The sequence below is a fragment of the Salvelinus fontinalis genome, chromosome 16, assembly GCF_029448725.1.
Source record: "Salvelinus fontinalis isolate EN_2023a chromosome 16, ASM2944872v1, whole genome shotgun sequence".
NCBI classification, from domain to species: domain Eukaryota; kingdom Metazoa; phylum Chordata; class Actinopteri; order Salmoniformes; family Salmonidae; genus Salvelinus; species Salvelinus fontinalis.
This window is the reverse complement of record NC_074680.1, coordinates 49,203,474-49,221,370: the sequence shown is the minus strand read 5'-3', so window position 1 is coordinate 49,221,370 and position 17,897 is coordinate 49,203,474. Positions and strand designations below refer to the sequence as shown.

At 49.8% G+C, this 17,897-nt stretch overlaps 1 protein-coding gene across 3 annotated transcripts in view; it reads left to right on the top strand.

The window, feature by feature from the left end:
* Nucleotides 1-17,897, top strand: part of alms1 (ALMS1 centrosome and basal body associated protein) — a 142,564-nt gene that overhangs the window by 87,132 nt on the left and 37,535 nt on the right. For 2 of the 3 annotated variants that reach the window (XM_055865651.1, XM_055865650.1), the window contains exons 9-17: nt 554-1,207; nt 2,582-3,197; nt 3,730-3,891; nt 5,530-7,134; nt 7,240-7,391; nt 9,290-9,398; nt 13,422-13,634; nt 16,296-16,455; nt 16,596-16,749. In XM_055865651.1, coding sequence (XP_055721626.1) covers nt 554-1,207; nt 2,582-3,197; nt 3,730-3,891; nt 5,530-7,134; nt 7,240-7,391; nt 9,290-9,398; nt 13,422-13,634; nt 16,296-16,455; nt 16,596-16,749 — 3,825 coding nt within the window. The remainder of the gene's footprint in view (nt 1-553; nt 1,208-2,581; nt 3,198-3,729; nt 3,892-5,529; nt 7,135-7,239; nt 7,392-9,289; nt 9,399-13,421; nt 13,635-16,295; nt 16,456-16,595; nt 16,750-17,897) is intronic. The other variant, XM_055865652.1, reaches the window with a different exon arrangement.

The following is a 17,897-nucleotide window of genomic DNA, read 5'->3' as shown; positions in this document are numbered from 1 at the left end:
ACTGGTTCTTTCTGGTCAGTTGAAACTGGTTCTTTCTGGTCAGTTGAAACTGGTTCTTTCTGCTCAGTTGAAACTGGTTCTTTCTGGTCAGTTGAAACTGGTTCTTTCTGCTCAGTTGATTCTGGTTCTTTCTGCTCAGTTGAAACTGGTTCTTTCTGGTCAGTTGAAACTGGTTCTTTCTGGTCAGTTGAAACTGGTTCTTTCTGGTCAGTTGAAACTGGTTCTTTCTGGTCAGTTGAAACTGGTTCTTTCTGGTCAGTTGAAACTGGTTCTTTCTGCTCAGTTGAAACTGGTTCTTTCTGGTCAGTTGATTCTGGTTCTTTCTGCTCAGTTGAAACTGGTTCTTTCTGGTCAGTTGATTCTGGTTCTTTCTGCTCAGTTGAAACTGGTTCTTTCTGCTCAGTTGAAACTGGTTCTTTCTGCTCAGTTGAAACTGGTTCTTTCTGGTCAGTTGATTCTGGTTCTTTCTGGTCAGTTGATTCTGGTTCTTTCTGCTCAGTTGAAACTGGTTCTTTCTGCTCAGTTGAAACTGGTTCTTTCTCCATTCGTTCAGAGCCAGAGGAGCATGGACACGGACAGCAGTACTGCGTCCAGCCTTGTAGGTCCAGGGGGCCAGCCTCCCTCCCTACCCCAGCCTGAGGAGCAGTTGAGTGCGGAGCAGCAGCAGTTCAGGGCCCTGAGGGCAGCAGAGGACTGTCTGTCCCACCAGCTACAGCAGCTGAGCAGGAACCCGTTTGACGACAGCGTTGAGCTGCGTACCCCTCTAAGGCAGGACCTAGAGGGCCGGGTCAGACAAATCGCCCTCCGAGAGGGGTTATACGTCCTCCCTAGAACGCACCCTCCACCCCTCACCTCCATCACCATTGCTACCTCCCGCCGCTCCCCCCTCCCCGAGCCTCTACAGGTGTCCCGGTTCACCTTAGAAGGGGTCTCCCAACCCACAGTGCAGGGGTGGCTACCTCAGACACGGCCCCAGCAGCAGGAGAGGGAGAGCACCACCACCTCGACACACTGCTCCATGTCCAGAGACCCAACCACCATGACTGGATCACAGGCCAACAGCAGCAGTCTGTACCCCAGAGACAGAAAGACACGCCTGGGACAGGAGCCGGGCCAGGAGCCGGACCAGGAGCCGGACCAGGAGCCGGGCCAGGAGCCGGGCCAGGAGCCGGGCCAGGAACCGGGACAGGAACCGGGACAGGAGCAGGTAGAAACCCAGCTGAATCTATCTTTACCGCTTACTGACTAAAGAACTTGCACTGTTATTTACTCTCAGATCTGTTATAGACTGAAACTGTTGTAGACTGACACTGTTGTAGACTGATACTGTTGTAGACTGATACTGTTGTAGACTGACACTGTTATAGACTGACACTGTTGTAGACTGACACTGTTGTAGACTGACACTGTTGTAGACTGACGCTGTTATAGATTGACACTGTTGTAGACTGACACTGTTGTAGACTGACACTGTTATAGACTGACACTGTTATAGACTGACACTGTTATAGACTGACACTGTTGTAGACTGACACTGTTGTAGACTGACACTGTTATAGACTGACACTGTTATAGACTGACACTGTTATAGACTGACACTGTTATTCACAATTCAGATGACCTGGTGTTTAAGAAAAGGAATGTCCTCTGGACCCTAACACTGTCACTCTCTCTCTCCCTCTCCCCCCTCTTCCTCGGTCTCCCTCTCTCCCCTCTTCCCCGGTCTCCCTCTCTCCCCCCTTCCTCGGTCTCCCTCTCTCCCCCCTTCCTCGGTCTCCCTCTCTCCCCCCTTCCTCGGTCTCCCCTCTTCCTCGGTCTCCCTCTCTCCCCTCTTCCTCGGTCTCCCTCTCTCCCCTCTTCCTCGGTCTCCCTCTCTCCCCCCTTCCTCGGTCTCCCTCTCTCCCCCCTTCCTCGGTCTCCCTCTCTCCCCCCTTCCTCGGTCTCCCGCTCTCCCCCCTTCCTCGGTCTCCCTCTCTCCCCCCTTCCTCGGTCTCCCGCTCTCCCCCCTTCCTCGGTCTCCCGCTCTCCCCCCTTCCTCGGTCTCCCCTCTTCCTCGTTCTCCCTCTCTCCCCTCTTCCTCGGTCTCCCTCTCTCCCCTCATCCTCGTTCTCCCTCTCTCCCCCCTTCCTCGGTCTCCCTCTCTCCCCCCTTCCCCGGTCTCCCTCTCTCCCCTCTTCCCCGGTCTCCCTCTCTCCCCCCTTCCTCGGTCTCCCTCTCTCCCCCCTTCCTCGGTCTCCCGCTCTCCCCCCTTCCTCGGTCTCCCGCTCTCCCCCCTTCCTCGGTCTCCCCTCTTCCTCGTTCTCCCTCTCTCCCCTCTTCCTCGGTCTCCCTCTCTCCCCTCATCCTCGTTCTCCCTCTCTCCCCCCTTCCTCGGTCTCCCTCTCTCCCCTCTTCCTCGGTCTCCCTCTCTCCCCTCATCCTCGGTCTCCCTCTCTCCCCTCATCCTCGGTCTCCCCCTCATCCTCGTTCTCTTCCTCGTTCTCCCCCTCTTCCTCGGTCTCCCCCTCTTCCTCGTTCTCCCTCTCTCCCCTCTTCCTCGGTCTCCCTCTCTCCCCTCTTCCTCGGTCTCTCTTCCATCCAGCTGCCTGGTGGAGACCAAGAGAACCACTCTGCAGCTCCTCCTCTCCCTCTAACCCCAGGCATGTACGGGCAGATTTCCAGTTCTCACCCCGACGTAGGGCGTCCTGGGTCCATCATGGGTTCTGGAGCAGACTGGGTCTCTGGAGCTTGGACCACCAGGACGGGTCAGGTCTCCCACCTCCACCTCACCCTCTCCCCTGGTCCTAAAGGGTCTGAAGAGAGGTCTCGGAGACTTCTGTCCTTTGCTCCTGTCAGACACTCCTCTGCTGTGTCCAGCAGTGTTGACGTAGACGAGAGCCTAGGATACACCCCCGAGCCTGCCCGGGCCAATCAGACGGGGTCGCAGGAGAACAGAGATACAATTTGGAGACAGGGGCATGAGACGGCCGACGCCTCAGTTCAGATCACCACGGGAACGGCAACATCCACCTTCCCACAATGCTTCACACCTCCCCAGAGGCTGACTGGTACCGGTCCATCTAGGCAGGCGGCGCTGTCGGTTCTGTTGCCATATAAACCACACGGCAGTGAGGAAATGTTCTACATATCCCAGACACATACGGACCCACAGCTTTCCCCCGTACGATCTGACTCCACCATGGAGAGTTCCCACCCAGGTACAACATCTCTTATCTAGCTAGTTAAAATACATTATTTAGACATTTTTAAACTATCTATAGTGACACTGACAGGAATTCCAGGGCATTCAATAATGAATGATCACCTTGGTCTAGAGAACTCCTAAAGGCTAACTGAGATCGTCCTGTAATAGATGCAGCCACCTGGCCCCTCCTCCTCTCCTCTGGCCCCTCCTCACCTCTCCTCTGGCCCCTCCTCTCCTCTGGCCCCTCCTCCTCTCCTCTGGCCCCTCCTCTCTCCTCTCCTCTGGCCCCTCCTCTCTCCTCTCCTCTCTCTTCTGGCCCCTCCTCTCTCCTCTGGCCCCTCTCTCCTCCTCCCCCAGGCGGGTAGCAGCTGGTCTTTTGTAACAGGCACAAAATTAATTATTCATGTTCCGGTGTGTGAGAGAGACAGAGGCGGTGTTCAGTCCCAGGTCCGACAGCGATGATCCTCAGAAAGAGCGAGAGAGAGACAGGGCTTCCTCTCCGAGCCACTCACCCGTTCCTCCCTCTCTCTCTCTCTCCTCCCCAGGCTCGGACGACGCGGTGCCCCCTCGCTTCAACATAGAGATCCTGGGGTCACGAGAGCAGCAGGTGGACCAGGTGGTGGACAGGGGGGTCAACATCAAACACACAGAGGGTATCTACAGCAAGAGACAAAGACTGGGAGACAGCTACAGTATGGAGAGGACAGGTGAGCACTCAGTATAGTGAGGGATTAACACTGGGGGGAAGGACCGGGTCAATATAGTGAGGGTTTAACACTGGGGGGAAGGACCGGGTCAATATAGTGAGGGTTTAACACTGGGGGGAAGGACCGGGTCAATATAGTGAGGGATTAACACTGGGGGGAAGGACCGGGTCAGTATAGTGAGGGTTTAATACTTGGGGGAAGGACCGGGTCAATATAGTGAGGGTTTAATACTGGGGGGAAGGACCGGGTCAATATAGTGAGGGTTTAACACTGGGGGGAAGGACCGGGTCAGTATAGTGAGGGTTTAATACTGGGGGGAAGGACCGGGTCAGTATAGTGAGGGATTAACACTGGGGGTAATGACCGGGTCAATATAGTGAGGGTTTAATACTGGGGGGAAGGACCGGGTCAGTATAGTGAGGGATTAACACTGGGGGGAAGGACCGGGTCAGTATAGTGAGGGTTTAACACTGGGGGGAAGGACCGGGTCAGTATAGTGAGGGTTTAACACTGGGGGGAAGGACCGGGTCAGTATAGTGAGGGATTAACACTGGGGGTAATGACCGGGTCAATATAGTGAGGGTTTAATACTGGGGGGAAGGACCGGGTCAGTATAGTGAGGGATTAACACTGGGGGGAAGGACCGGGTCAGTATAGTGAGGGTTTAACACTGGGGGGAAGGACCGGGTCAGTATAGTGAGGGTTTAACACTGGGGGTAATGACCGGGTCAGTATAGTGAGGGATTAACACTGGGGGGAAGGACCCGGGTCAGTATAGTGAGGGATTAACACTGGGGGGAAGGACCGGGTCAGTATAGTGAGGGTTTAACACTGGGGGGAAGGACCGGGTCAGTATAGTGAGGGTTTAACACTGGGGGTAATGACCGGGTCAGTATAGTGAGGGATTAACACTGGGGGGAAGGACCCGGGTCAGTATAGTGAGGGTTTAACACTGGGGGGAAGGACCGGGTCAGTATAGTGAGGGTTTAATACTGGGGGGAAGGACCGGGTCAGTATAGTGAGGGATTAACACTGGGGGTAATGACCGGGTCAGTATAGTGAGGGTTTAATACTGGGGGGAAGGACCGAGTCAGTATAGTGAGGGTTTAATACTTGGGGGAAGGACCGGGTCAGTATAGTGAGGGATTAACACTGGGGGGAAGGACCGGGTCAGTATAGTGAGGGTTTAACACTGGGGGGAAGGACCGGGTCAGTATAGTGAGGGTTTAACACTGGGGGTAATGACCGGGTCAGTATAGTGAGGGATTAACACTGGGGGGAAGGACCCGGGTCAGTATAGTGAGGGATTAACACTGGGGGGAAGGACCGGGTCAGTATAGTGAGGGTTTAACACTGGGGGTAATGACCGGGTCAGTATAGTGAGGGATTAACACTGGGGGGAAGGACCGGGTCAGTATAGTGAGGGTTTAATACTGGGGGGAAGGACCGGGTCAGTATAGTGAGGGTTTAACACTGGGGGGGAAGGACCGGGTCAGTTTTGTGAGGGATTAACACTGGGGGGAATAATCAGGTCTGTATAGTATACAGTATGTATATTTTTAATGGACAGAGTCACTGCTTTGTGTGTGAATGTTATTTTCTCTTGAATTCTTAACCAGATACCATTTACACTCTCAGGTACTGCCGTGCCAGTGGATGAAGGCCAACCAATGATTGACCAGCGTACTCCACAGTCAATATGCTTCTCTCATGTAACAGGAGGGTTAACCAGAGGTCCTGCTATACCCTCCACCACCACTAGAGGTCCTGCTGTACCCTCCACCACCACTAGAGGTCCTGCTGTACCCTCCACCACCACTAGAGGTCCTGCTGTACCCTCCACCACCACTAGAGGTCCTGCTGTACCCTCCACCACCACTAGAGGTCCTGCTATACCAACCACCACCACTAGAGGTCCTGCTGTACCCTCCACCACCACTAGAGGTCCTGCTGTACCCTCCACCACCACTAGAGGTCCTGCTATACCATCCACCACCACTAGAGGTCCTGCTATACCAACCACCACCACTAGAGGTCCTGCTATACCATCCACCACCACTAGAGGTCCTGCTATACCATCCACCACCACTAGAGGTCCTGCTATACCATCCACCACCACTAGAGGTCCTGCTATACCATCCACCACCACTAGAGGTCCTGCTATACCATCCACCACCACTAGAGGTCCTGCTATACCCTCCACCACCACTAGAGGTCCTGCTATACCCTCCACCACCACTAGAGGTCCATCTGGGGCCATGAGAGACCATGGAACCTCAATCACCATCTCCACACACACCCAGGGGGTCCCAGACACAGACCGCCTTGTCCAGCCCTCCCTTCACTGCAGCCTGGGGGTGGGGGAGGAGGAGCTGGAGGTTTTTCAGCCTCTGCATGTTGAGATGGACTATAGTTCTATGGACCTCCACCATCACTACCCCAAAACTCACCATCTTCACATGGACCACCAGATCTCCAACGCTCACCTTGTCCGAACCTCAGCCCCTCACCCAGGGATGGAGCGAGAGCCGGGGAGGCGGGACCACAGTCTAGCCCAGCGGAGTGGCAGCACTCTGGACCAACTGTGGCGCAGGTTCAGTGAGAGGTGGAGCCTGGAGGAGGCCCGGCCCACCAATGAGAGAGAGGCGTCCCTGCTGGAGCGGCTGGAGCGTCTGTCCCGCCTCATCCACAGCACCTCCTCCTTCCTCCCAGAGCCAGAACCAAGGCAGCAGACTGACACCACAGAACAAGAGGGAGGAGGGAGGAGAAGAGAACGGAAGAGTAGTAGGAAGGAGGAAGAGAGAAGAGGAGGTGTTGAGGAAGGGAGGAGAAGAGGAGGTGTTGAGGAAGGGAGGAGAAGAGGAGGTGTTGAGGAAGAGAGGAGAAGAGGAGGTGTTGAGGAAGAGAGGAGAGGAGGAGGTGTTGAGGAAGGGAGGAGAAGGAGAGAGGAGAGCAGCAGTGGACGGAGCGATCCCGATGCTAACCCTAACCAGGCTAAGCCTCGTGTTCCGCGCCAGGCCTGGGAACAGCAGGATGAGGAGGCCGCAGAGGGGGAGGACTGCCCAGCCTCTTACAGCTCTAGCCCCTCCCACCGCCCGGCCCGCAGCCAATACCTGTGTCCAGCAGAGAGAGAGAGGTCTGGGAGCATCTCAGGGGAGACCAGCAGCTCCATGTCTACAATAGACACAGCCCGACTGGTGAGGGCCTTCGGAGCCCACAGGGTCAGAGGGCTGAATACAGGAGGTGAGTTCAGCAAGGGTTCTGCTTAGGAACAATTTCAGTTGAACCAGATTCGAATGAACATTAGCTAACGTTTACAAACTATTGTCTTTTGTTCAACTCACCTAGGGACTATCTCCAGTCACAGGACCAGCCACAGCCTTAGTAAACTGTACAGCACCATCCTTCGGCAGAGCAAGGAGCAGAGGAGAGGAGGATCCAGAGAGACTCCTCATATCCCCCCAGTCCCCTCAGAGTCTACTGGCACTGATGACTCTGTAGTATGTCTACCGTTCTGTTGACTTGCCCTTCTGTCTCTCTCTCTTCTCTCTTCTCTCTCCTCTCTCTCTCTCCTCTCTCTCCTCTCTCTCTCCTCTCTCTCTCCTCTCTCTCTCCTCTCTCTCTCCTCTCTCTCTCCTCTCTCTTCTCTTCTCTCTCTTCTCTCCTCTCTCTTTCCTCTCATCTCTCCTCTCTCTCTCCTCTCTCCCCTCTCTCTCTCCTCTTCTCCTCTCTCTCTCCTCTCTCTTCTCTCTCTCCTCTCTCTCTCCTCTCTCTCTCCTCTCTCTCTCCTCTCTCCTCTCTCTCTCCTCTCTCTCCTCTCTCTCTCCTCTCTCTCTCCTCTCTCTCTCCTCTTCTCCTCTCTCTCTCCTCTCTCTCTCCTCTCTCTCTCCTCTCTCTCTCCTCTTCTCATCTCTCTCTCCTCTCTCTCTCCTCTCTCTCTCCTCTCTCTCTCCTCTTCTCCTCTCTCTCTCCTCTTCTCATCTCTCTCTTCTCTCTCTTCTCTCCTCTCTCTTTCCTCTCCTCTCTCCTCTCTCCTCTCTCCTCTCTCCTCTCTCCTCTCTCCTCTCTCCTCTCTCCTCTCTCTCTCCTCTCTCTCTCCTCTTCTCCTCTCTCTCTCCTCTCTCCTCTCTCTCTCCTCTCTCTCTCCTCTTCTCATCTCTCTCTCCTCTCTCTCTCCTCTCTCTCTCCTCTCTCTCTCCTCTCTCTCTCCTCTTCTCCTCTCTCTCTCCTCTTCTCATCTCTCTCTTCTCTCTCTTCTCTCCTCTCTCTTTCCTCTCCTCTCTCCTCTCTCCTCTCTCCTCTCTCTTCTCTCCTCTCTCTTTCCTCTCCTCTCTCTTTCCTCTCCTCTCTCTTCTCTCTCTCTCTCTCTCCTCTCTCTTCTCTCTCTCTCTCCTCTCCCTCTCAATTTCAATTCAATTCAAGGGGCTTTATTGGCATGGGAAACATATGTTTACATTGCAAAAGCAAGTGAAATAGATAATAAACAAAAAGTGAAATGAATAGTAAACATTACACTCACAGAAGTTCCAAAAGAATAAAGACATTTCAAATGTCATATTATGTCTAGATACAGTGTTGTAACGATGTGCAAATAGTTAAAGTACAAAAGAGAAAATAAGTAAACATAAATATAGGTTGTATTTACAATGGTGGTTGCCCTTTTCCTGTGGCAACAGGTCACACATCTTCCTGCTGTGATGGTACACTGTGGTATTTCACCCAGTAGATATGGGAGTTTATCAAAATTGGTTTTGTTGTCAAATTCTTTGTTGATCTGTGTAATCTGAGGGAAATATGTGTCTCTAATATGGTCATACATTGGGCAGGAGGTTAGGAAGTGCAGCTCAGTTTCCACCTCATTTTGTGGGCAGTGTGCACATAGCCTGTCTTCTCTTGAGAGCCATGTCTGCCTACGGCGGCCTTTCTCAACAGCAAGGCTATGCTCACTGAGTCTGTACATAGTCAAAGCTTTCCTTAAGTTTGGGTCAGTCACAGTGGTCAGGTATTCTGCCACTGTACACTCTCTGTTTAGGGCCAAATAGCATTCTAGTTTGCTATGTTTTTTTGTTGTTAGTTCTTTCCAATGTGTCAAGTAATTATCTTTCTGTTTTCTCATAATTTGGTTGTGTCTAATTGTGTTGCTGTCCTGGGGCTCTGTGGGGTGTTTGTATTTGTGTACAGAGCCTCAGGACCAGCTTGCCTCTCTCTCCTCTCTCTCGCTCTCCTCTCTCCTTTCTCCTATCGCTCTAATCTCTTCTCTTTCTCTCTCTCTCTCTCTCTACTCTTTCTGTTATAAAACTGTTTGCTTTCCGACCCCATCTTTCTCAGGCTCTGTTCTCTACTGTATATTGAATGGTCTATAGTTTTGATATTGATCGGCTGTATTGTGGCTCCTCAGGTTCCAGCGGACTCTGCATCATCAACCAGCACCTACACCCTCCCCTCGCATCGTGGCCCCTCCCACTCCAAGAAGGCAGTCAGACATGTCAGTAAAGGCGTACAGGCAGGTCAGTAACCCAGTATGTTCTGAAAATAATATGTATGCTGAACAAAATAAGAAACGGTAAAATATTAGAAATATTTTACTGAGTTACAGTTCATTCAGAAAGTATTCAGACCCATTGACTATTTCCACATTTTGTTTTACGTTACAGCCTTATTCTAAAATGGATTAAATTGTTTTTTTCCTCATCAACCTACACACAATACCCCATCATGACATCACAATACCCCATCATGACATCACAATACCCCAACATGACATCACAATACCCCATAATGACATCACAATACCCCAACATGACATCACAATACCCCATCATGACATCACAATACCCCAACATGACATCACAATACCCCAACATGACATCACAATACCCCATCATGACATCACAATACCCCAACATGACATCACAATACCCCATCATGACATCACAATACCCCAGCATGACATCACAATACCCCATCATGACATCACAATACCCCACCATGACATCACAATACCCCATATTGACAAAGCAAAAAAACGTTTTTTAGACATTTTCGCAAATGTTTAAAAAATAATAATGAACTTAAATCACATTTACATAAGTATTCAGACCCTTTACTCAGTACTTTGATGAAGCACCTTTGGCAGCGATTACAGCCTCGAGTCTACAGCTTGGCATTCAGGCCAAAGAGTTCAATCTTGTTTTCTTCAGACCAGAGAATCTTGTTTCTCATGGTCAGAGTCTTTAGGTGCCTTTTTGGCAAACTCAAAGCAGGCTGTTATGTGCCTTTTAACTGAGGAGTGGCTTCCGTCTGGCCCCTCTACCATAAAGGCCTGATTGGCGGAGGGCTGCAGAGATGGTTGTCCTTCTGGAAAGTTCTCCCATCTCCACAGAGGAACTCTGGAGCTCTGTCAGAGTGACCATCAGGTTCTTGGTCACCTTCCAGACTTAGGCCCTTCTTCCCCAAATGCTCATTTTGCCCGGGCGTCCAGATCTAGGAAGAGTCTTGGTGGTTCCAGACTTCTTCCATTTAAGAATGATGGAGGCCACTGTGTTCTTGGGGACCTTCAATGCTGCAGAAATGTTTTGGTACCCTTCCCCAGATCTGTGCCTCATCACAATCCTGTCTCGGAGCTCTACGAACAATTTCTTCCACCTCACGGCTTGGTTTTTGCTAGGACATGCACTGTTACCTGTATTTATCACATGTGAACAACTTGTTTGTGCTTTGTCATTATGGGGCGTGGTGCGTAGATTGATGAGGGGGGAAAAATATTGAATCAATTTTAGAATAAGGCTGTAACTAAAGGGTAAGGGGTCTGAATACTTTCCGAATGAACTGTATAAGGAATTCAGTCAATTGAAATATATTAATTAGGCCCTAATCTATGAATGTCACGTGACTGGGAATACAGATATACATCTGTTGGTCACAGACACCTTAAACCTCCTTGAGGATCTGACCCTTTTTTTTCAAATTCCTCCTAAAATGACATACCCGAATCTAAATGCCTGTAGCTCAGGACCTGAAGCAAGGATATGCATATTCTTGATACCATTTGAAAGGAAACACTTTGACATTTGTGGAAATGTGAAATGAATGTAGGAGCATATAACACAATAGATCTGGTAAAGATAATACAAAGAAAAAAACATGCATTTCCTATTTTATAAGACATAATATAATATTGCAGTTTAGACACAATTTAGATTTTGTCCACTAGATGGCAGCAGTGTGTGTGTAAAGTTTCAGATTGATCCAGTGAAGCTTTGCAATACTGGACAACATGTTGTATCAAGTCTGCCCAAATGTGCCGAATTGGTCAATTGATACATTTTCAAGTATACATAACTATAGAGAACATACAAAAATGCTATGGTAATAACAAATTAAAGTTTACACAGTCCCAGAAATGTCATACATGATGGATCATTAGCTTTCACACATCAAGATGGCCGCGCGGGGTGGGTGTGGAGCCAGAGACAGCAGTGGGGTCAAACTGTAGATCATAAAACTGGATTTTATCAAACAGAACTATGCTACATTTTATCTCTGGGACCCTCAGGATGACACATCAGAGCCAGATTACTGAATGTAAGTACATTATTTACCTTCAGAGGTGAATGTATCAAACCAGTTGCCCTGATAAAAGTGTTTTGTTGTTGTGGACTCTCCTCAAACAATAGCATGGTATTTTAGTCAATGTAATAACTACTGGTGAACGGGTGAAAGTGAGTGGTGCCCGCTGGGCTAGAGCGGCTGTAAGGGCTGCATGTGGGATATGTTGTGGACTCTCCTCAAACAATAGCATGGTATTTTAGTCAATGTAATAACTACTGGTGAACGGGTGAAAGTGAGTGGTGCCCGCTGGGCTAGAGCGGCTGTAAGGGCTTCATGTGGGATATGTTGTGGACTCTCCTCAAACAATAGTATGGTATTTTTTTACTGTAATAGCTACTGTAAATTGGACAGTGCAGTTACAGTAACATGAATTTAAGCTTCCGGCCCGTATAAGACATGTCTATGTCCCGGAAAGTTTGCTGTTACTTACAACTGTCATGCTAATCACATTAGCGCACGTTAGCTCAACTGTCCCTTTGAGGTAAACAACAAAAAAAGTAGGGCCGTAGATCAGAAAACCAGTCAGTATCTGATGTGACCATCATTTGCCCCATGCAGAGTGACACATATCCTTTGCATAGAATTGATCAGGCTGTTGATTGTGGTCTGTGGAATGTTGTCCCACTCTTCTTCCATGGCTGTGGAATGTTGTCCCACTCCTCTTGCATGGCTGTGCGAAGTTGCTGGATATTGGAGGAAACTGGAACACTCTGTCGTACACGTTGATCCAGAGCATCCCAAACTGCTCAATGGGTGACATGTCTGGTGAGTACGCAGGCCATGGAAGAACTAGGACATTTTCAGCTTCCAGGAATTGTGTACAGATCCTTCCGACATGGGGCCGTGCATTGTCATGCTGAAACATGAGGTGATGGCGGCGGATGAATGGCACGACAATGGGCTGCTCAGGATCTCGTCACGGTTTCTCTGTGCATTCAAACTGCCATCGATAAAATGCAATTGTGTTTGTTGTCCGTAGCTCATGCCTGCCCCATACCATAACCCCAGCGCCACCATGGGGGCACTCTGTTCACAACGTTGACATCAGCAAACGACCTTCCCTTTATGACGCTGTCTGCCATCAGCCCAGTTGAAACTGAGATTCATTGTGAAGAGCACAGTTCTCCAGCGTGCCAGTGGCCATCGAAGGTGAGCATTTGCTCACTGAAATCAGTTACGACGCTGAACTGCAGTCAGGTCAAGACCCTGGTGAGGATGACGAACACGCAGCATTAGCTTCCCTGAGACGGTTTCTGACAGTTTGTGCAGAAGTTTTTCAGTTGTGCAATCCCACAGTTACATCAGCTGTCCGGATGGCTGGTCTCAGATGATCCTGCAGGTGAAGAAGCCGGATGTGGAGGTCCTGGGTTGGCGTGGTTATACATGGTCTGTGGTTTTGAGGCCGGTTGGACGTACTGTCAAATTCTCTAAAACATCATTGGAGGTGGCTTATCATAGAGAAATTAACATTCAATTCTCTGGCAACAGCTCTGGTGGACATTCCTGCAGTCAGCATGACAATTGCACGCTCCCTCAACTTGAGACATCTGTGGCATTGTGTTGTGTGACAAAACTGCACATTTTAGAGTGGCCTTTTATTGTCCCCAGCACAAGGTGCACCTGTGTAATGATCATGCTGTTTAATCAGCTTTTTGATTTGCCACACCTGTCAGGTGGATGGATTATTTTGGCCAAAGGAGAAATGCTCACTAACAGGGATGAAAACAAATTTGTGCAGAAAACATTTGAGAGAAATAAGCTTTTTGTGCATCTGGAACATTTCTGGGATCTTTTATTTCAGCTCATGAAACACGTTTTACAACACTTTTACATGTTGCGTTTTATATTTTTTGTTAAGTGTATAAACATTGAGATGTGGAGGGAGTGGCTCAAACCATCTCTCACTCTCCTCTCCGCAGGGGACCTGGAGATTGTGAGTAACGGAACGCGTCGCCACACCCGTGACGTTGGCACAACGTTCCCCTCGCCAGGCTCAGCCAGGGGTGCCAGGGTGCTCCCCTCCTCACACTCTGGTAGCAAGAGGGGTAGAGCGGGGGACAGGAGCCCTCCTCCTAAAACCCAGAGGAAGAGGAAGATGAGCCAACCCTCTGCCAAGCCCTACTACCCTCAAGGTATGGAGAACTGACATTTTACATTTAAACTCTGGAGCGCTACAAATCAGGAACACAATACTAATCTAATATTATTCAAAGACAGAAATGAGCAATGTGCAGCGGGGTTGGACTAGCCTCACTATTTGAAGCACCTTCCGTTTGTCCTCAGAACAGCCTCAATTCGTCAGGGCATGGACTCTACAAGGTGTCGAAAGCGTTCCACAGGGATGCTGGCCCATGTTGACTCCAATGCTTCCCACACTTGTGTCCAGTTGGCTGGATGTCCTTTGGGTGGTGGACCATTCTTGAAACACACAGGAAACTGTTGAGTGTGCAAAAACCCAGCAGCGTTGCAGTTCTTGACACAAACCGGTGCGCCTGGCAGCTACTACCAAACCCCATTCAAAGGCACATCAATATTTTGTCTTGCCCATTTACCCTCTGAATGGCACACAGACACTATCCATGTATCAATTGTTTCAAGGCTTAAAACTCCTTCTTTAACCACCAGTCTCCTCCTCTTCATCTACACTGATTGAAGTGGATTTAACAAGTGACATCAATAAGGGATCATAGCTTTCACCTGTATTCACCTGGTCAGTCTGTCATGGAAAAAGCAGGTGTTCCTAATGTTTTGTATACTCAGTGTATATCTCCATGTATCGCTGTCTGATAAGAAGTGAGTACCATGCAGTCCTACCAACCTTATTGTTAGTGTCCGCCCTGAGATTGGTTATGAAGTTCAAGGTTATGAGTTCAATCCCTGGACGAGTCATACCAAAGACGGTAAAAATTGTGAGGTGATGCGTCTCTGCTTGGCACTCGGCATTAAGGAGATAGTTTAGGGCACTCTGCATTAAGGAGATAGTTTAGGGCACTCTGCATTAAGGAGATAGTTTAGGGCACTCGGCATTAAGGAGATAGTTTAGGGCACTCGGCATTAAGGAGATAGTTTAGGGCACTCGGCATTAAGGAGATAGTTTAGGGCACTCTGCATTAAGGAGATAGTTTAGGGCACTCTGCATTAAGGAGATAGTTTAGGGCACTCGGCATTAAGGAGATAGTTTAGGGCACTCGGCATTAAGGAGATAGTTTAGGGCACTCGGCATTAAGGAGATAGTTTAGGGCACTCGGCATTAAGGAGATAGTTTAGGGCACTCGGCATTAAGGAGATAGTTTAGGGCACTCGGCATTAAGGAGATAGTTTAGGGCACTCGGCATTAAGGAGATAGTTTAGGGCACTCGGCATTAAGGAGATAGTTTAGGGCACTCGGCATTAAGGAGATAGTTTAGGGCACTCGGCATTAAGGAGATAGTTTAGGGCACTCGGCATTAAGGAGATAGTTTAGGGCACTCGGCATTAAGGAGATAGTTTAGGGCACTCGGCATTAAGGAGATAGTTTAGGGCACTCGGCATTAAGGAGATAGTTTAGGGCACTCGGCATTAAGGAGATAGTTTAGGGCACTCGGCATTAAGGAGATAGTTTAGGGCACTCGGCATTAAGGAGATAGTTTAGGGCACTCGGCATTAAGGAGATAGTTTAGGGCACTCGGCATTAAGCAGATAGTTTAGGGCACTCGGCATTAAGCAGATAGTTTAGGGCACTCGGCATTAAGCAGATAGTTTAGGGCACTCGGCATTAAGCAGATAGTTTAGGGCACTCGGCATTAAGGAGATAGTTTAGGGCACTCGGCATTAAGGAGATAGTTTAGGGCACTCGGCATTAAGGAGATAGTTTAGGGCACTCGGCATTAAGGAGATAGTTCAGGGTGTTTATTTTTACATCAAGCTGCCTCATGCTACAAAAACAGCTTTTGCTCCTATGAGCCATTCTGGCTACCTATTTTACGGACCATAATGTTTCCTACTTCCAGGTGTGTCGTCATGTCTGTTTCCTACTTCCAGGTGTGTCGTCATGTCTGTTTCTTACTTCCAGGTGTGTCGTCATGTCTGTCCTACTTCCAGGTGTGTCGTCATGTCTGTTTCCTACTTCCAGGTGTGTCGTCATGTCTGTTTCCTACTTCCAGGTGTGTCGTCATGTCTGTTTCCTACTTCCAGGTGTGTCGTCATGTCTGTTTCCTACTTCCAGGTGTGTCGTCATGTCTGTTTCCTACTTCCAGGTGTGTCGTCATGTCTGTTTCCTACTTCCAGGTGTGTCGTCATGTCTGTGTCCTACTTCCAGGTGTGTCGTCATGTCTGTGTCCTACTTCCAGGTGTGTCGTCATGTCTGTGTCCTACTTCCAGGTGTGTCGTCATGTCTGTGTCCTACTTCCAGGTGTGTCGTCATGTCTGTTTCCTACTTCCAGGTGTGTCGTCATGTCTGTTTCCTACTTCCAGGTGTGTCGTCATGTCTGTTTCCTACTTCCAGGTGTGTCGTCATGTCTGTTTCCTACTTCCAGGTGTGTCGTCATGTCTGTGTCCTACTTCCAGGTGTGTCGTCATGTCTGTGTCCTACTTCCAGGTGTGTCGTCATGTCTGTGTCCTACTTCCAGGTGTGTCGTCATGTCTGTTTCCTACTTCCAGGTGTGTCGTCATGTCTGTTTCCTACTTCCAGGTGTGTCGTCATGTCTGTTTCCTACTTCCAGGTGTGTCGTCATGTCTGTTTCCTACTTCCAGGTGTGTCGTCATGTCTGTTTCCTACTTCCAGGTGTGTCGTCATGTCTGTTTCCTACTTCCAGGTGTATCATGGCACATCCCTGCTGAGGACCTGAGAGCTGAGGGCAGGAAGGAGAACAATCCAGAGGAGCAGCCTCCCCAGGGCCCGGCCTGGTTTGAACCCTACAGCAGAACCACCCGGCCCTGGAGAGAACCGCTCAGACAGAGACAAATACAGGACAGGTATGTCTAATCTTAATCTACTATTTGTTTAAAAATCTATTGTTTTTTACATCTTTCTCACTTTTTATTATTCTATTGTATAGTTTGAGAACTTTGAACAGTCTTTTTGTTGTTATAAGAACTGTCCTTTGATTTGTCAGGGAGAGACTGACAGACAGACTACAGACCAATCAGCTAGAGGCTGACCGGGACAGACCCAGTGAGAGGCAGCACATCAAGCACAGCATCATCACCCCTCCTGGGCCTGAACCCACTGGTCACGCCCCCGCCGCTCTGGTCCGCATCTCTCTCCAGGTCTGGTTCACTACTCGGTGTTCCGCTGTGTCTGTTACCTACGCTGTGTGTCTGTTACCTACGCTGTGTGTCTGTTACCTACGCTGTGTGTCTGTTACCTACGCGGTGTGTCTGTTACCTACGCGGTGTGTCTGTTACCTACGCGGTGTGTCTGTTACCTACGTGATGTGTCTGTTACCTACGCGGTGTGTCTGTTACCTACGCTGTGTGTCTGTTACCTACGCTGTGTGTCTGTTGCCTACACTGTGTGTCTGTTGCCTACGCTGTGTGTCTGTTACCTGCGCTGTGTGTCTGTTGCCTACGCTGTGTGTCTGTTGCCTGCGCTGTGTGTCTGTTGCCTACGCTGTGTGTCTGTTGCCTACGCTGTGTGTCTGTTACCTACGCTGTGTGTCTGTTACCTACGCTGTGTGTCTGTTGCCTGCGCTGTGTGTCTGTTGCCTACGCTGTGTGTCTGTTACCTACGCTGTGTGTCTGTTACCTACGCGGTGTGTCTGTTACCTACGCGGTGTGTCTGTTACCTACGCGGTGTGTCTGTTACCTACGCGGTGTGTCTGTTACCTACGCGGTGTGTCTGTTACCTACGCTGTGTGTCTGTTACCTACGCGGTGTGTCTGTTACCTACGCTGTGTGTCTGTTACCTACGCTGTGTGTCTGTTACCTACGCTGTGTGTCTGTTACCTACGCGGTGTGTCTGTTACCTACGCGGTGTGTCTGTTACCTACGCGGTGTGTCTGTTAACTACGCGGTGTGTCTGTTAACTACGCTGTGTGTCTGTTACCTACGCTGTGTGTCTGTTACCTACGCTGTGTGTCTGTTACCTACGCTGTGTGTCTGTTACCTACGCTGTGTGTCTGTTACCTACGCGGTGTGTCTGTTACCTACGCGGTGTGTCTGTTACCTACGCGGTGTGTCTGTTACCTACGCTGTGTGTCTGTTACCTACTCTGTGTGTCTGTTACGTACGCGGTGTGTCTGTTACCTACGTTGTGTGTCTGTTACCTACGTTGTGTGTCTGTTACCTACGCTGTGTGTCTGTTGCCTACGCTGTGTGTCTGTTACCTACTCTGTGTGTCTGTTACCTACGCTGTGTGTCTGTTACCTACGCGGTGTGTCTGTTACCTACGCTGTGTGTCTGTTGCCTACGCTGTG